The sequence below is a fragment of the Protopterus annectens genome, chromosome 8.part0, assembly GCF_019279795.1.
Source record: "Protopterus annectens isolate FY-2018-M chromosome 8.part0, PAN1.0, whole genome shotgun sequence".
Taxonomy (NCBI): Eukaryota; Metazoa; Chordata; order Ceratodontiformes; family Protopteridae; genus Protopterus; species Protopterus annectens.
The window spans coordinates 1,491,720,848-1,491,735,242 of record NC_056741.1 but is presented as its reverse complement, the minus strand read 5'-3'; the positions used below and the strand labels follow the sequence as shown (position 1 = coordinate 1,491,735,242).

Here is a 14,395-nt window from a genome sequence, read left to right as displayed (position 1 = left end):
TGGTGACATTCTAAAGAGATGCAGTATCTGTCTGCCTGGGATGACATGGTCGACAGACCACGATGCTTTGCCAGAAATGGTCTGCACCTGTTACCCCTGGGATTACGGATACTGGCTAAGGTTCTTGCTGCCCCTATAGTGCCTTTTTTAGGCAAGGTTCAAATGACAAATTCACCACCATAACAGGAAAAGCAAGCAAAAACTGAGGGTGATGCTACTCTGTTCTAGAAGTCTAAATCTCAAAATGCACTCACTCGAGGCACTCCTTAAAATGGAGAACATCGATATCTGTGCAGTGACTGAGAACCTGGTTCAAGGCTCCAGAGAGCACCCCTGCACTACCAGGCTTTAACTCATACCACACTTTTCGGCCATGTAATCTGGACCGGAACACCAAAGGCGGAGGTGTGTCCATATTCATTAAGGATATCCACACCTCCAGGCTAGTTGCTGAGCATAATGCATCCGAGGTTATTCAAGTGCAACTAACTCTGGAAAAAACTGCAATCCAAATTGTAGCTTGCTACAGATCCCCTACCATGCCCCAGGATTCACACTCCTCTTTTCTTGATTTACTGGAAAATATTAGGGTTCAACCAAACACCCTAATAATGGGTGATTTCAACTACCCCACCATTAACTGGGAAAACTACTCGTGTACCAACTCCTTCGCTCAGTGCTTTCTGGAATTCATAAACTCCAATGCCCTGGATCAGCTTATCCACACCCCCACCAGAGGCAGCAATATCCTAGATCTAGTCATTACCAACATGAGTGATCGGTGTTCCACACCTGAAGTCAATGCCTCATTGGTCCGATCCAACCATAAGCTTAATTACCCTAGATATCCACATCCTGCCCCCATCCCCCATTAAGGAAACCATGGTAAAAAATTTCTGCAAAGCCAACTTCATGTTTCTTAAGACAGAAGTAGTGAACTTCATGACACCCATGCAGATGGACAATACAATTACGACTACTGAATCCTACACAATTGCACTTTAAGCACTTACATGAGTGCAAGGATCGTGCTGTCCCAAAAAGAACCAAGACACTATCCTCACAAAAAAAAAAGGGAAGCCAATCTGGTGGTCCCCTGCCATAAACTGTACAATAGAAGGAAGAAACTGTTGTAAAAGAGAGTAAAATCCCATGAGTGGAGGAGCTGGTCAGTCTCAATAAGAAGTTGCGATCCCTGATAAAATCCTCCAAAGCTAGTTACAAAAACAAAATCGCCACCGATTCTAAAGACAACCACAAAGCGTTCTATAGCTGTGTCAAGAATCTCAATGGCAACACTCAGATCTGCTCTGAGTTACAGCACAATGGCACTAAATATACAGACCCAACTGATATTGCTAACATCCTGGCAGGTAGGTTCAGTGCTAACTTTACCCCCCTCTCACCCACTAAAGAGCCCATCTGTATACCGGAAGAATGCAAAGTTCCTGTAATCACGGCTGCACAGGTAAAAAAAAACTCTCCAAAGCCAAGAACACAGCATCCATGGGACCAGACAACATCCCAGGCTGCGATCTACACGAACTACAGAACGAACTGGCACCCCACCTAAGTACCATGTTCAATCATAGCCTCACCTCAGGCTTTGTGCCTGCTGAATGGTGCACAGCGATGGTTATCCCCGGGAACTACCGCCCCATTAGCCTGACGAACTTGGTCTGCAAGGCCATGGAACGTATCATCATGGAACTTAAAAACAAAGACATTGGTTATCTCCAAACTCTGGACCCCACCCAGTTCGGGTTTGTAAAAGGCAGATCATGTCTCCTAAACCTGATAGACATCTTTGAAGCAGTCACCAAAGCCGTAGACAAGGGTAAGGTGGTTCACACAGCCTATCTAGATCTTGCCAAGGCTTTCGACACCATCCCCCACTCTGGAATTATAGGTCAACTCACTAAACTAGGTATAAATCCCTATGTCACAAGATGGGTTGCCAACTGGTTCACTGACAGAACCCACACTGTGAAAGTGGCAAACTCCAAATCCGACTTCAGACCAGTGGCAAGTGGAGTAACACAGGTTTCAGTCCTGGGTCCTCTCCTGTTTGGTATCTACTTCTCTGAAGTACAGGCTAACTCAGAAGGTATTTGGCTAACGAAGTTCACAGATGACTGCAAACTAGGAGCCATAATCGAAACTCCTAACGATGTGGACATCCTACAAAAGGCCCTCACTGAGACAGATGCCTGGTGTCAAAGCCATGGCCTCAAGCTCAATGCCAAAAAGTGCAAAAAAAATCTGTACCCATGAACTACAACATATACTTAATACCGATAGTGTGATAAGAGACCTTGGGACACAGGTGGACCGTAGTCTCTCCTTTGATAATCACATCGCCACAGTAGTCAGGAAATCCTTTTACTTGGCACACCTCATCAGTAAAGATTTCTCATCCAGAAAAAAAAGAGGTCATTGTTCTCTACTCATCACTCATTAGACCCATTATAGAGTACAACGCCCCTTTTGGTATGTACCTCAAGACATCTACAACAACTGGAAAGGCCTCAGAAATACCTCACAAAGAGGATTACCAGCCTGAAACAGATGCCCTGCACAGACGGTCTAAAAAAACTCCAGCTTTACTCCGTCGCATATCGCCTACTCAGTGGTGATCTCTGCCTAACATACAAAGCTATGTCAAACCCAGAGCTGTTGGACATGCTCCATTTAAAGAAATCCCAATCCCTCCAAGCTACACGCTCTAGGGACCTAAACCTTGTCACCACAATAAATAGAACATGCTGGAGGGATAGATTCCTGTCCCAGAGACTTCCCATACTCTGGAATAAACTACCTATCTATATCAAACAAAGCTCCTCATTAACACTCTTCAAGAAAAATCTTGATTGGATTGGAAAATAGGAAATTCACCCCGGGATCACCTCTGTGGCTCTGCTCGACAGTGGCACAGGAAAATAATTTTCTTGGGTGGCAAAAGCCAGGGTACCTTTTTGGCTGGGTTTGTATACGCCCCAGGGCCGATAGCCTAGTACCTACCTATGAACCTATAAAGAGTGTATCCGAAGCAGTATATGTATTGTCAAAAAGATATAAAGTCTCTCATTATTGAAATGAAAAGAAATGATGCAGTAAACTGTGCAAATTAATCAGATTCACTAAGACAATAATGCAGATAAGAATGAAGACAAGAAATGGTGAGAATTGAAATAATGAATGTTGAATTTAAACTAGACATAGGTGCAGTGAGTAATATTTTGTTTTAATAGACTTGTAGGTATTATGGCTAAAAGGCACCGAAGAGAATTCTGCAGACACTAATAATTTATATTGGGCACCAAGTAAAGCAACTGGGTGAAAATTTACCAACTTGCGAGTACAAAAATAAGTACAGGATGGTTTCAAATCAAGGCACTTAAATTAGAGAATTCATCTAATACTGTGCATGTGTATGGCATTTGAAAAGTTAGAAATGTGAAAGAAATATGTAGTGTGAAAATAAGGAGTGAATGTAGTCCTGTGCATGTTAATTTTCAGTCGCCCAGTCTGTAACATTTGTAGTATTCAGAGCCATAAAAGTGATATCCTTGGCTACTGTGCTGATTGATTTACAGGTTTAGGAGTGTGCATGTGCTACATATTCCACTGAAAGTACAAGAGTCAGGAATAGAATAAAGCGGGAACTGAAACAAGTGGAAAAACTGGTATCTTTAAGAAGCAGTTAAGTTAACAGTAAAGGTGAATACTATGGTTGTGTTGTAAAGCATGTCAAGATTCACTGTTGTGTTGATACAGAATATCTGAATAAAGGGAATGTAAAACATTACTCACTGTGCACAACTGAAGTGGTTTTAGCAGTGCCAAAAAAAAGTTTTTTGCTGTACAAAGTGCAAACCATGGATTTTGACAGGTAAAGCAGACAAAGCTCCATATTATTTAAATGTAGGCATTTATTTATGCCATTAGGGAGGCATAGGTTTGGTAAGACTTCTGTTTAGTTTTTCATGAGCATTGGAAGACTTCCAAGGAGCTTTTACAGAAGTAATTGAAGGCTTTGCAGTTGTTGCAAATTTAAATGATCAGTTTGTGTGGGGAGGCTCATGAAGAGAATGACGAAATCTTTTCTCAGTCTACTGGTTCTCTTCATCATCATGGTGTTTACAGACAGCTTTTAAGTTCTTTTGTTCACATATTTAAGTCTTTAGTCACCATAGAGCACTGTCTTAGATTCAATAACTTGTCTTTTCTTATTTTGCTGGAGGAAGTTTATTTTTCTATAATGTTCTTTCTGATCATCAGGATATGAGAAAATCTGCTAAGTAGCAATCCAGTAAGTAGTAGGATTGTATGCTGTGGATGTTGGGTAGGACTGCTTGACAGTTGGAAAAATTAAAACTGTTCAGTCTCTCTTCTGGTTCCCTTCATAATATTTGGTCCCCATCTCTGCAGTAGTTTATTGCTTTAACTTCATTGTGGCCATGAAAGATTTCTCCTGGCCTCTTGCTTTATTTTTTGAAAAGGTTGGCTTGGGGAGTTCCATTCTTTTGCTTCAGAGAATCAGCTTAGGACCAGGTAAATCCCTTGTCTGATTATCCTTTTTTGCTGGGTTTTCCCTTCTCACCATGCAATTCCAAATTCTGTATTTTTCATTAGCATGCTGATACTCTTGTACAGGCCTTTCCCTTGCATCGAGTGAATTGTCTGAAGTGACTGTCATTCCCCATACTGTATTCTCATTGAAGGCCATAACTCCTTATCTTCCATGTTGCAGTATTCTGTCCCACCCTCCTTCCCCCTTGGTTCATGCTTTTCTTAGGATGATGGCTCTTTTACCTCCTATCCTTGGTTTGGTGTTCTGACTAGGACATTCATTTCTGAGGATAGTATATGCAGACATCACTTTTATGGCCTGCGGCAGCTGCTTGTTTATGTGCAACGTCGCTGGTACCATGCAGTAGTAAAAGTCTTTGGTATACTGGCTAGATGTTCGTATTGGCTAGGCAGGGAACCCCCCATGAATACTGCAGCATGAAGAGAGGGAGATCTATGGTTATGGTAAGATTTTACACAACTGTTCTTTCTACCACTGATGTAACAATCCCTCTTAGCTTAGATTTGCAGCAGGCCCAGCATTCCTTATATATGCCTAGTGAACATGCTAAGGAAGCACAGGCCAATCAAGTGTCCAGCAGGAGCCTTGTGCAACCTTCTGTATATTTAGAGGCCATCAGAAGTCCTTCTTAGCCTCTGAAACCTTCCAGAAAAGATCCCACAAAGCCTAGTCATAAGTCACAGCACATGACTGTCCCCTAGATGCATTGGTCACAGACTTTGACAGCAAAGACCATGTAGACTCCTTTGGTCATCCCTAAATGTTGAGAGATTTTGCATTTAATGCAATACAGTGGTGGCTAATGAATGCAGGAAATGGATGGATAATTGGAGCCATCGACTCTTCTTGGAGAAGACTGCAACAGTTACGTAGATTCATGCCCCAGACCTCCCTAGTTTTCTTACCCATTGTGGACATCATCGATGATGCCACCAATGTGATGTGGCACAACACTGACGTGGTAGCCCTAGTGCCCAGGAATTTAAGTTGAATATTTTGCCTACCCATAGATTGATCAGTCTGGTCAGAGTTCCTAAAGTTGTGTTAGCAGCACCTTTAGTGAGTAGTTTCTTGCATATTGCAAGGAGATTGGATGTGCTGTTTGGACCTCCAGGATGCTAGTTAGACAAAAAAAAAAATGCAAAAAAAAGTCCAGGTGGTACTTAAGCTTTTGGTTAGGAGCCAGTTTTTTTACCAGTTTTGAAGCCTGCCTTTTGGTCTCATCACAACTCGCAAAGTGTTTACTAAATGCATGGTGGTAGTAACAGCCTACAAGAGGTTGTTATGGAGAAAAATCTTCTTTATGTGTATTGGCTTCTAACTGCCCCTATGTAAGATCTGCTTGATCTTCATTCTAGCTATCTAAACATATTGTACATCCACCTGAGCTTTGTGGCTGACTTTCCAAAGTCCCAGTTCTAGTTAGTGCCATGCATTATCTTTTTGGGCTGTGGCTATCAAAGCATGCAAAACATTTCTCCTGGTAAAGGAGATCTGTACCCTTGGGTCTAGTGTCTCTTTCCCTCTCTCTCTGTCACTGTCTCTGTCTCTCTCTCCCAAGATGACATGGAGAAGAGATCCTCAAGCTCTTGGGCTACATGGTACCAGCAAATCAATGGCTCCTGCATGTGATGCCTGTACACTGGCCCGTCCACTTCCAGTGATAGGAGAAAAAAGAACAGCACATGCTCTAACAAATTTTTGTTTACAGTAATGCGAGAAATGTCTTTGATGGCTGCACAACACTTAATGAGGGGAAATCTATTCCAAACCCCCATCTTTTGGCAATAGTTACAGATATGTCTACTGTATATTGGAAGGGTGGATTCTTCCTTGGCAAGACAACTTGGAGCTCATGGTCCCGACAGGAATCCCATCTGCATATTGGTGTCATGGAGTCCCATACAGTATTTTTTTTTTAGTTTGTTGACCAGGTGGCTAGACTGGTAATTGGTCCTTTTCAGATGCAATTTGGGTACATTTGCATAATGGGGAAGGGGTGACATGATGGTTAAGGTCTTTACCTCAGGAAAAGCAAGGTACATAGTTTGATTCTGATCTTTGTTTATTGGCTAGGCTTGTAGTAGTCTGCAGATAGCCTAGCATTTACAAATGAACCTATGAACAGTTAACAGGGATGCAACAGAAATGAGTCTGTTTCAGTTCAGCTGCTCAGATGCAGAAAATCTCAGGTGTAGAAAGCAGTTATACAGTGAGTCGATCCACTTGTTTTTCCATGTTATACAGCACTTAGTTCCTTGTAGAATGTCCAAAACACAGCTGCTTAGGGCCTGCTAGACCATTCCTAAGAATAGTATCAGTGTGGTACCTCACCAAGCAAGTGTGCACCCATTACTTCTTCCCGTGTGGGGAGATGATGACATTTTTGGACTTGGGGTTGCCCACAACCTTTTCCTGGAGACAGCTTACATCCCATGGGGATACCAGCACCTTAGCTGACAAGGCTCTGCTGCAACATAATCCTTCTTTATAAGTGGTCACTGGGGCAGATAAATGTTCTGCAGATTGGTCCAGCCAGTGATAACTTTGCCTCACCATTAAACACCATATATCGAAATTTTGTCTTTGTCATCTTAGTGGACAAGAGACTGTGAGCTAATTTCAGGAAAGGTTAACCAGGGTCTCTCATATGCCTTACATGTGTTACTCCTGATAATGAAAGCCAATGTAAAAGCCCAAAGAGTAATGTTCAAATGTAGACTCAACATTCAGGGGCATAACATCTTGCCCGTTTGATGGACCTCACCTACACACAAGTGCTATCAGGTATTCTGTTTGGCTTAAACAGTTCTGAACACAGTGAATAACCAGAGATTTTTACACTTCAGTTAACTGAGGGCATGATTTCCTCTCATAAATGTTGTACAAGGAAGACAAAAAGATATGTGGGAACAGTTCACTAAGTAGCTGTCATGGAACTGGAATGGACACTGTGTCAGTACTCTTTGATCAGGTTCCAAGAATATTGATATGTCTGGTGGAGCTGCTTGACTGGGGTCAGTTATTATACATTGAAGTGCATTTGGCAGCTGTTTCCAATGTCCACAAATATGCCCACACCACATTCCTACATGCCGTAAGAGTAAGTTGGATATTTCTGAAAACCATATTCCATACTTGACCAAAATTAGCAGTCCGTTGCTACCTTGGGCCTGTCCTTCTTAGAGACCTTTACTGGACTGATGTGTAGGCTAGCAGCAAAGGCACACCTCAGAAACCTGTCCTAGAAAACTATTCTTGGTAGATGTTACCTCGGTCGTAGACGTTTTTGGGTTTCAAGCATTGTCAGTCAAACCTCAGCTGTAGAAAACAATTTAAATCAATCCATCTGTTCCTCTGGTTTCTTTCCCTTATATCAAAACAAGGCAGAGTACCTTCTTCACTGCACAGATGCCCACAAGGTGTTGTGTTTGCATTAGTAGACCACATGGTTCATAGAGTTGAAACACCTGTTCATTCCCATTTGTCCCTTAGAGAAAAGTCCTTTCAAGTGTCCAGGCACCCTATCACAGTGGTGGTTACATTATCAAATTCTGTTACCTGAAAGGGGGCCAACTAACACAGAGCTCACTCTACTGCCTTCCTAAGGAATACTTCAGTAGATATTTGCATAGCAGCCAGTTAGTCCCATATTGTCACCTTCGCTCAGCACTACAAATTGGACACAAGTTCCAAAGGAAGGTTCTATTTTGGAGCTAGAAATCCTGGTAAGTTCTTCTGTGTTTTCCAGAGCTTTTATTTTGGTAAACAGTTTCAGTATTGACTAGTAATCACATTCTTGTAAGTCTGCAAATTTTGTCACTTCAGTGCAGCAGTTATGTTGCTTACACAATTTTCTCATTCCACAGGCCTTTCATGAGGAGTATTCACGACTTTATCATCTGGCCAAAGAGGAACCCATTTCTCACAATGACCCAAGGCTACAACATGTGCTAGTTTATTTCTTCCAGAATGAGGCTCCCAAGCGAGTGATTGAACGAACACTTTTGGAGCAGTTTGCGGACAGAAACCTCAGTTATGATGAAAGGCAAGGAATAACCTAGAATCTTCTTCTTTCGGCTTTTTCCAGTTGGGGGTCGCCACAGAGGATCACTTGTCCACTCATAATTGGCAGTGGAGTTTTACGATGTCGAGTTGCCAGCCCAGCGCCCAACCTTCCACAGAAGGCATACACATGCACACACTCACGCCTAAGGCCAATTTAGAGTGTCCAATCCAGCTACAGCATGTCTTTTGGATGTGGGAGGAAACCGGAGCACCCGGAGGAAGCCCACGCACCCACAGGGAGGGCATGCAGACTCGGCACAGAAGGCACCCCAGTTGAGGATCGAACCAGAGAACCTCTTGCTGTGAGGCAGCAATGCTAACCGCTGCACCACTGCTGCCACCCATAATTAGACATTGTTATCTTAAAGAAACATTTCCTATCCAATGCACACACTCCACCAGAAAGCAGCGCAGCCATCACACCCAAAACACACCTCATTCCATCAACAATAATCTAGAATGAAGGCTCTTTTTATTTGTAAATTTGTTAATGAAAGTATTACTTGAGCTATAGATGTAAATGTACCTTAGCATGCCATTTTGAATTCTGTCAGACGAAGTTACAGTACACAAAAGAAATCTTTGAATAGTAGCCAGTAGACTGTTTAAAAGATGATAATGTATCATTACATAATGTGACTACAGATTTTTGAGTCAGAGTTTTAAACTACATGGTGTTAATGTAAGGAAGTAGGTAAGTAGTGTTTTTATTGATTAGTAGCAGAGATGAGAGAGAAGTGATCTTAGTCAGTTTTTATTATTATTATTGTATGCCTCATCTCTGAGGATGTGGAGGCAGAATGGTGATTGTGAAGTTGTTCAATCTTGCCGTTCATTCTTCACTGATGGGTTTGGAGCCGATCCTCGGGTCTGACACAGCTATTTAGCAAAGCTCAAAGATTACCAGTAGCTCGAGACCAAGCCCTTTATCCCATGATGCATTGCAGGAATTACTCCGGATCTAGTTTGCCACAGCACTGATCTCTTGGTTTCCAGCGTTGCTCGAGACTTTTTGTGTCATTTTCTACATATTTCCAAGTTTTTCTTAATATTTCTTTTGTATATCTTTGTATATCTATTGCTTAGATAGAGTTAGACTGTTAAGTGTTCCCCTTATAACGTGCTACGTTTTGCGTGACTTGTTGCTTCTTCGCCTCTGCCTCTGTAGTTTAGAATAGTTTAGAACAGTTAGTAGAATATATTTATTCTCTGTTGTATTATATTTAGAGTGGTCATTTGGGCGTTTATCATAGTTGTCGATAGTCTTATAGTGGTTATTTTTCTAATTAGATATTATGTCTGAAGACAAGGAGAAACATCTGAAGTCTGGCTTCAAAAAATGTCCAGACTGTGGACAAAAAAATGTCTGACAGATGCAGTTGTTCAGTGCGTTTATTGTTTGGGTGAGGTACACCTTCAGGAGTCCTGCAGTACCTGCCACTCCTTTTCTACTAGGGTGCTGGCTGAGAGGAAGAGGAAACTCATAGATCGAGGTATCCTTGAGCACCCCTTTGTAGAAGCTTTGTCGGACCAGGATGGGGCCAGCAAATCATCAAAATCCTCAAAATCTTCCTTGGAGTCTAAATCAAAAAAAGGGGAGTATTCTGTGACTTCGGCTCCACAGCCTTCGGAGCAGTCTGTTCATTTTGGATCCGGGACTCTGGCTCTGAGACCCCCTCTTCACCACTACTCCAGTAAGACACCATCGGTGCTTTCTTCCAGGTCATCGGTTAGCCTTTCTGATTCAGACATGGATCGACTGGTACAGAAGCTTTTAATGGCAACCAGGCCTAGCTAAATTGTCATCTCCGACCCGGGCTTTGAAACTGAAGACCACACTTCCTGACTTGACTTCTCCTTCAAGCCGTACCAGTCCTTCAGAGTCAGAGGAGGTCGACTTGATGATTGTAGAACCCTTGGAGCTGACTGCTGTTCCAGTATCGTCGGCTCCATCTGCTCGGACGTCCTCAGTGCCGACCGAGGACTCTAGGAGCCGACGCTGTCCTGTCGGATCCAGGGAGAGTAGTCACACTGACTTGGTGCTGACTCTTCCTCTCGGGTGAGCTCTGCTCCTAACCTCGGGCTCGGAGCCCACGGCATCGGTGCGAGAGGGGATCGCGGTCCCTTCGGGTTCGTCAACTGCTACTCATCAGAGCCGTGATACTTTTGAAGCCATGAGGCGGATTTTGTCTCCAAAGACTTCCTCATCATCAGGTTTGGCTTCTTCCCTTAAAGTGCTTGTATCCACATCTGCTACCATCGATCATCCCAAGGGTAGAGACCCAGAGCCTCAGTTAGCCCCATTGGGCGCTCCCTGCTCTTCTGAGACTTCCTCAGAAGTCCCCATTGAGGAAGTATCCAGAAACAGACTGTGCAAGAGGAGGCAGTTGGACTCCCCACAGGAGTCCCTGATACTGACACTGACTTGGAGGAGTCAGAAGGTTCCCCTTGATCCCCCTCTGAGGACATCTCCTTTGCGGAGATGCTTGAGATCCTTAGGCAGAGGGGTGATTGGCAGTCCAAAAGCCCTACTGAGGATGACACTGTTCTTCTGAAGGCTTTCGGGTCTCAACCTTCCATCTCCTGGGTGTCTCCACCCTACAGTGAGCTTATGCAATTGGTCTCTCGTAGGGCATGGGAGTCGCCGGACTCCATGGACCCTGTCCCCCAGCGGCCCAATAAATTTATTTCTGCCCCGGTCGATAAATCCTTTCTGTCCAAAGGAGTTCCTGTTGATGCCATGGTGGTGGCGACGGCCACAAAGAAGGAATTGTCAAACTTCTGCCATCTATCCATCCTCCTAATAGAGAGTCCAGGAACATGGATAGATATGGGAAACGCATGTTAAGTTGAGCAACTTTCACTCTGCGATCACTGAACTATTTGACCCATTTCACCAGACTGCAAAGAGATCTCTTTAACGAGCTGGGAGAGTCTCTTCAGGGTATTGTAGCTGCAGGCATCTCTGACAAAGTTTCGGCCCAGCTTGTTACCCTTAATTCCATTGTGAACTCGTCCATGCGCGTCATATATGCCGCTGATGGTTCGAGTAGGGCTGCAGGTACAGGGATTGCTCTTCGCAGGCATGCCTGGATGCGCCTCTGTTCCTTTGCGGAGCCTTTCAAGTCTTCATTTGTAAACACCCTGTTTGATGGCTTATCCTTGTTTGGGCCAAAGGTAAATGTAACATTGACCATGTGAACAGGAAGGAAAGACTCTGTCTGACGTCGGAGTCCATTTTTCCACCCATACTCGGGAAAATGAGGTTCCGAAAAGCCCAAGGAGCCTTTCAGGACACATATGGAGAACCCCCCTCCAGAGACAGAGGAGGAGGGTAATAATGGAAGATGCCGCCCTCGCGGCAGAGGGGGTCCGCAACACCAGGTTGACAGAGATCATTTCTCTGGCCAGCCCTACCAGTGCTCCTGAGAGGAGGCCCGACTGCCCTGCTCTGGAGGTGGTCAGGGGTCACTTATCTTTGTACCCAGAAGCCTGGTTAGATATTGCAAATGACAGATGGCTACAAAGCATCATTTCCAGAGGGTATTTCATACCGTTTTCCACTCCACCCATTCCCGTCAAAAGAATCCCGGACGCTCCACCCAGTTACAGGGAACAAGCAACCATAGAGGTCCGCAAGTTGCTAGAAAAGAGTCATCCAACCAGTCCCTGCAGACCAAATAGGAAGATTCGGATGGTCACGCTTCAGTCCATACTTCCCTTTTTGGGGAAGGACAATTGTATGTGCTCGATCGATCTCAAGGATGCATACTACCACATAAAAATGGCCAGACCATCCAGAGATCATTTGCATTTCCAGCTGGGAGCCAGTCACTACCAGTTTCGAGCCCTGCCCTTTGGTCTCACTACAGCCCCCAGAGTGTTTACCAAATGTATGGCAATGGTCACAGCTCACCTGAGGCATCTAGAATTCCAGGTGTTTCCGTACCTAGACGATTGGCTCCATACCTCCACCAGCAGGCATCAACTGATTCAGGCAACAGAATCCATTCTGACACTCTGCAACTACTTATGCATTAGGGTCAACTTCGAAAAGTCTGCCTTGTCACCATCGCAGCATAATGTCTTTATAGGGGCAGAGTTAGACATGTCAACCACCACTCTACGTCTTCCAGTCGAAAGGGTATCAGTTCTTCGCCAACACATCATTTTACTGGTTTCAAAGAACAGAGCTCCATCCGCAGAGGTCTTGAAAGTACTAGGTTTGATGGCGGCAGCAATTTTAGCCATTCCATTGGCCAGGATGCATATGCGGATTCTTCAATGGCTCCTGTTCACTCAGTGGTCTTTCCAGGAGTTGCCAGTGAACCATATGATTCTGATTGCAAACTCTTGCAAGAGGGATCTTCAGTGGTGGTTGACATCTCTACATGTCACAATAGGATGCCCCTTTGTACTTCCCCCTCCAGTAGCCACTGTGACTACAGATGCTTCCCTGATAGGGTGGGGGGCATTTTCAGGGAAAGACTGTCCAAGGCACATGGATGGATCAAGAGTGACATTTGCATATTAATGTCCTAGAGATGAGAGCAGTACTTCTGGCTCTCCCTCTAGGGACATTTGCCATACAGACAAACATGTCAGTGGTCTGGTACTTGAACAAACTGGGTGGGACCAAGTCTTACCTCCTTTGCTGAGAAGCCCTCAGCGTTTGGCAATGGGCTGTGTCATCCCAACGCTATCCTGGGGAGATAGAACGTGATAGCAGACAACCTGAGCAGGGCAATATTGTTGTCAAACAAGTGGTCACTCAAACAGGAGATTGCGGTCAGGATTTTCCACAAATGGGGCCAGCCTTGCTGCAGTCTTTTTTGCCAGCCTCATCAACACCAAATGCAGAAGCTACTTTGCCCTGATCCCCTTCCGGGAGAACCCCCGAGGGATGCACTCGTACAAGATTGGCCCCCGGGTCTCCTCTATGCATTTCCCCCAATTCCGCTGATACCCAGATTTTTGCAGAAAGCGAAGTCGCTGGGAAGGACGGTCATTCTTATAGCCCCTCACTGGCCTCGGCAGATTTGGTTTCCATTTCTTTACCATCATCTCTTGGAGGATCCATGGACGCTGGACCCAGTTCCAGACCTTCTGACACACCCGTCAGGGGACCACCATCCTTCCTTGCTGTCACTGAAGCAAACTGCTTGGCTGCTCCAGTTCCCCATATAGCCAGGCTTCATAATCTTTCAGATGACACAAGTCAAATTTTGTTCGCTTACCACAAACCTTCCACCAGAAAACTATCGTAGTAAGTGGAAAAGATTTTCCATTTGGACTTCTAACAAAACCCTTGATCCTTACCAAGCTCCATTGTCATCCATTCTAGAATTATTGACCGAGATTTTTCACGAAGGAGCTGCAGCTGCTACTGTTAGGGTCCACTTAGCAGCTATATCTAATTTCCATTTAGGCATTGATTGACTGAATTTTATGCAACACAAGTTATCCAAGGCCTTCCTCAAGGGTACCTTTCACATGAGACCTCCAGTGAAGACTCCTTATTCTCCCTGGAGCTTGAATTTCATGCTTTCCCATATTATTCTTTCTCCCTTCGAACCAGCATCTTCTTGTGAGCTCAAGTTTCTGTCATGGAAAACAATTTTTCTGGCGGCCATTGCTTCTCCCTGCAGTGTTAGTGCTTCAGGCATTTATATATATATATATATATATATATCTATATATATATATCTATATCTATATATATATATATATATA

At 44.1% G+C, this 14,395-nt stretch overlaps 1 protein-coding gene across 4 annotated transcripts in view; it reads left to right on the top strand.

The window, feature by feature from the left end:
• Window positions 1-14,395, top strand: part of USP28 (ubiquitin specific peptidase 28) — a 732,083-nt gene that overhangs the window by 587,015 nt on the left and 130,673 nt on the right. For all 4 annotated transcript variants that reach the window (XM_044081073.1, XM_044081072.1, XM_044081070.1 and 1 more), the window contains one exon: window positions 8,464-8,642. In XM_044081073.1, coding sequence (XP_043937008.1) covers window positions 8,464-8,642 — 179 coding nt within the window. The remainder of the gene's footprint in view (window positions 1-8,463; window positions 8,643-14,395) is intronic.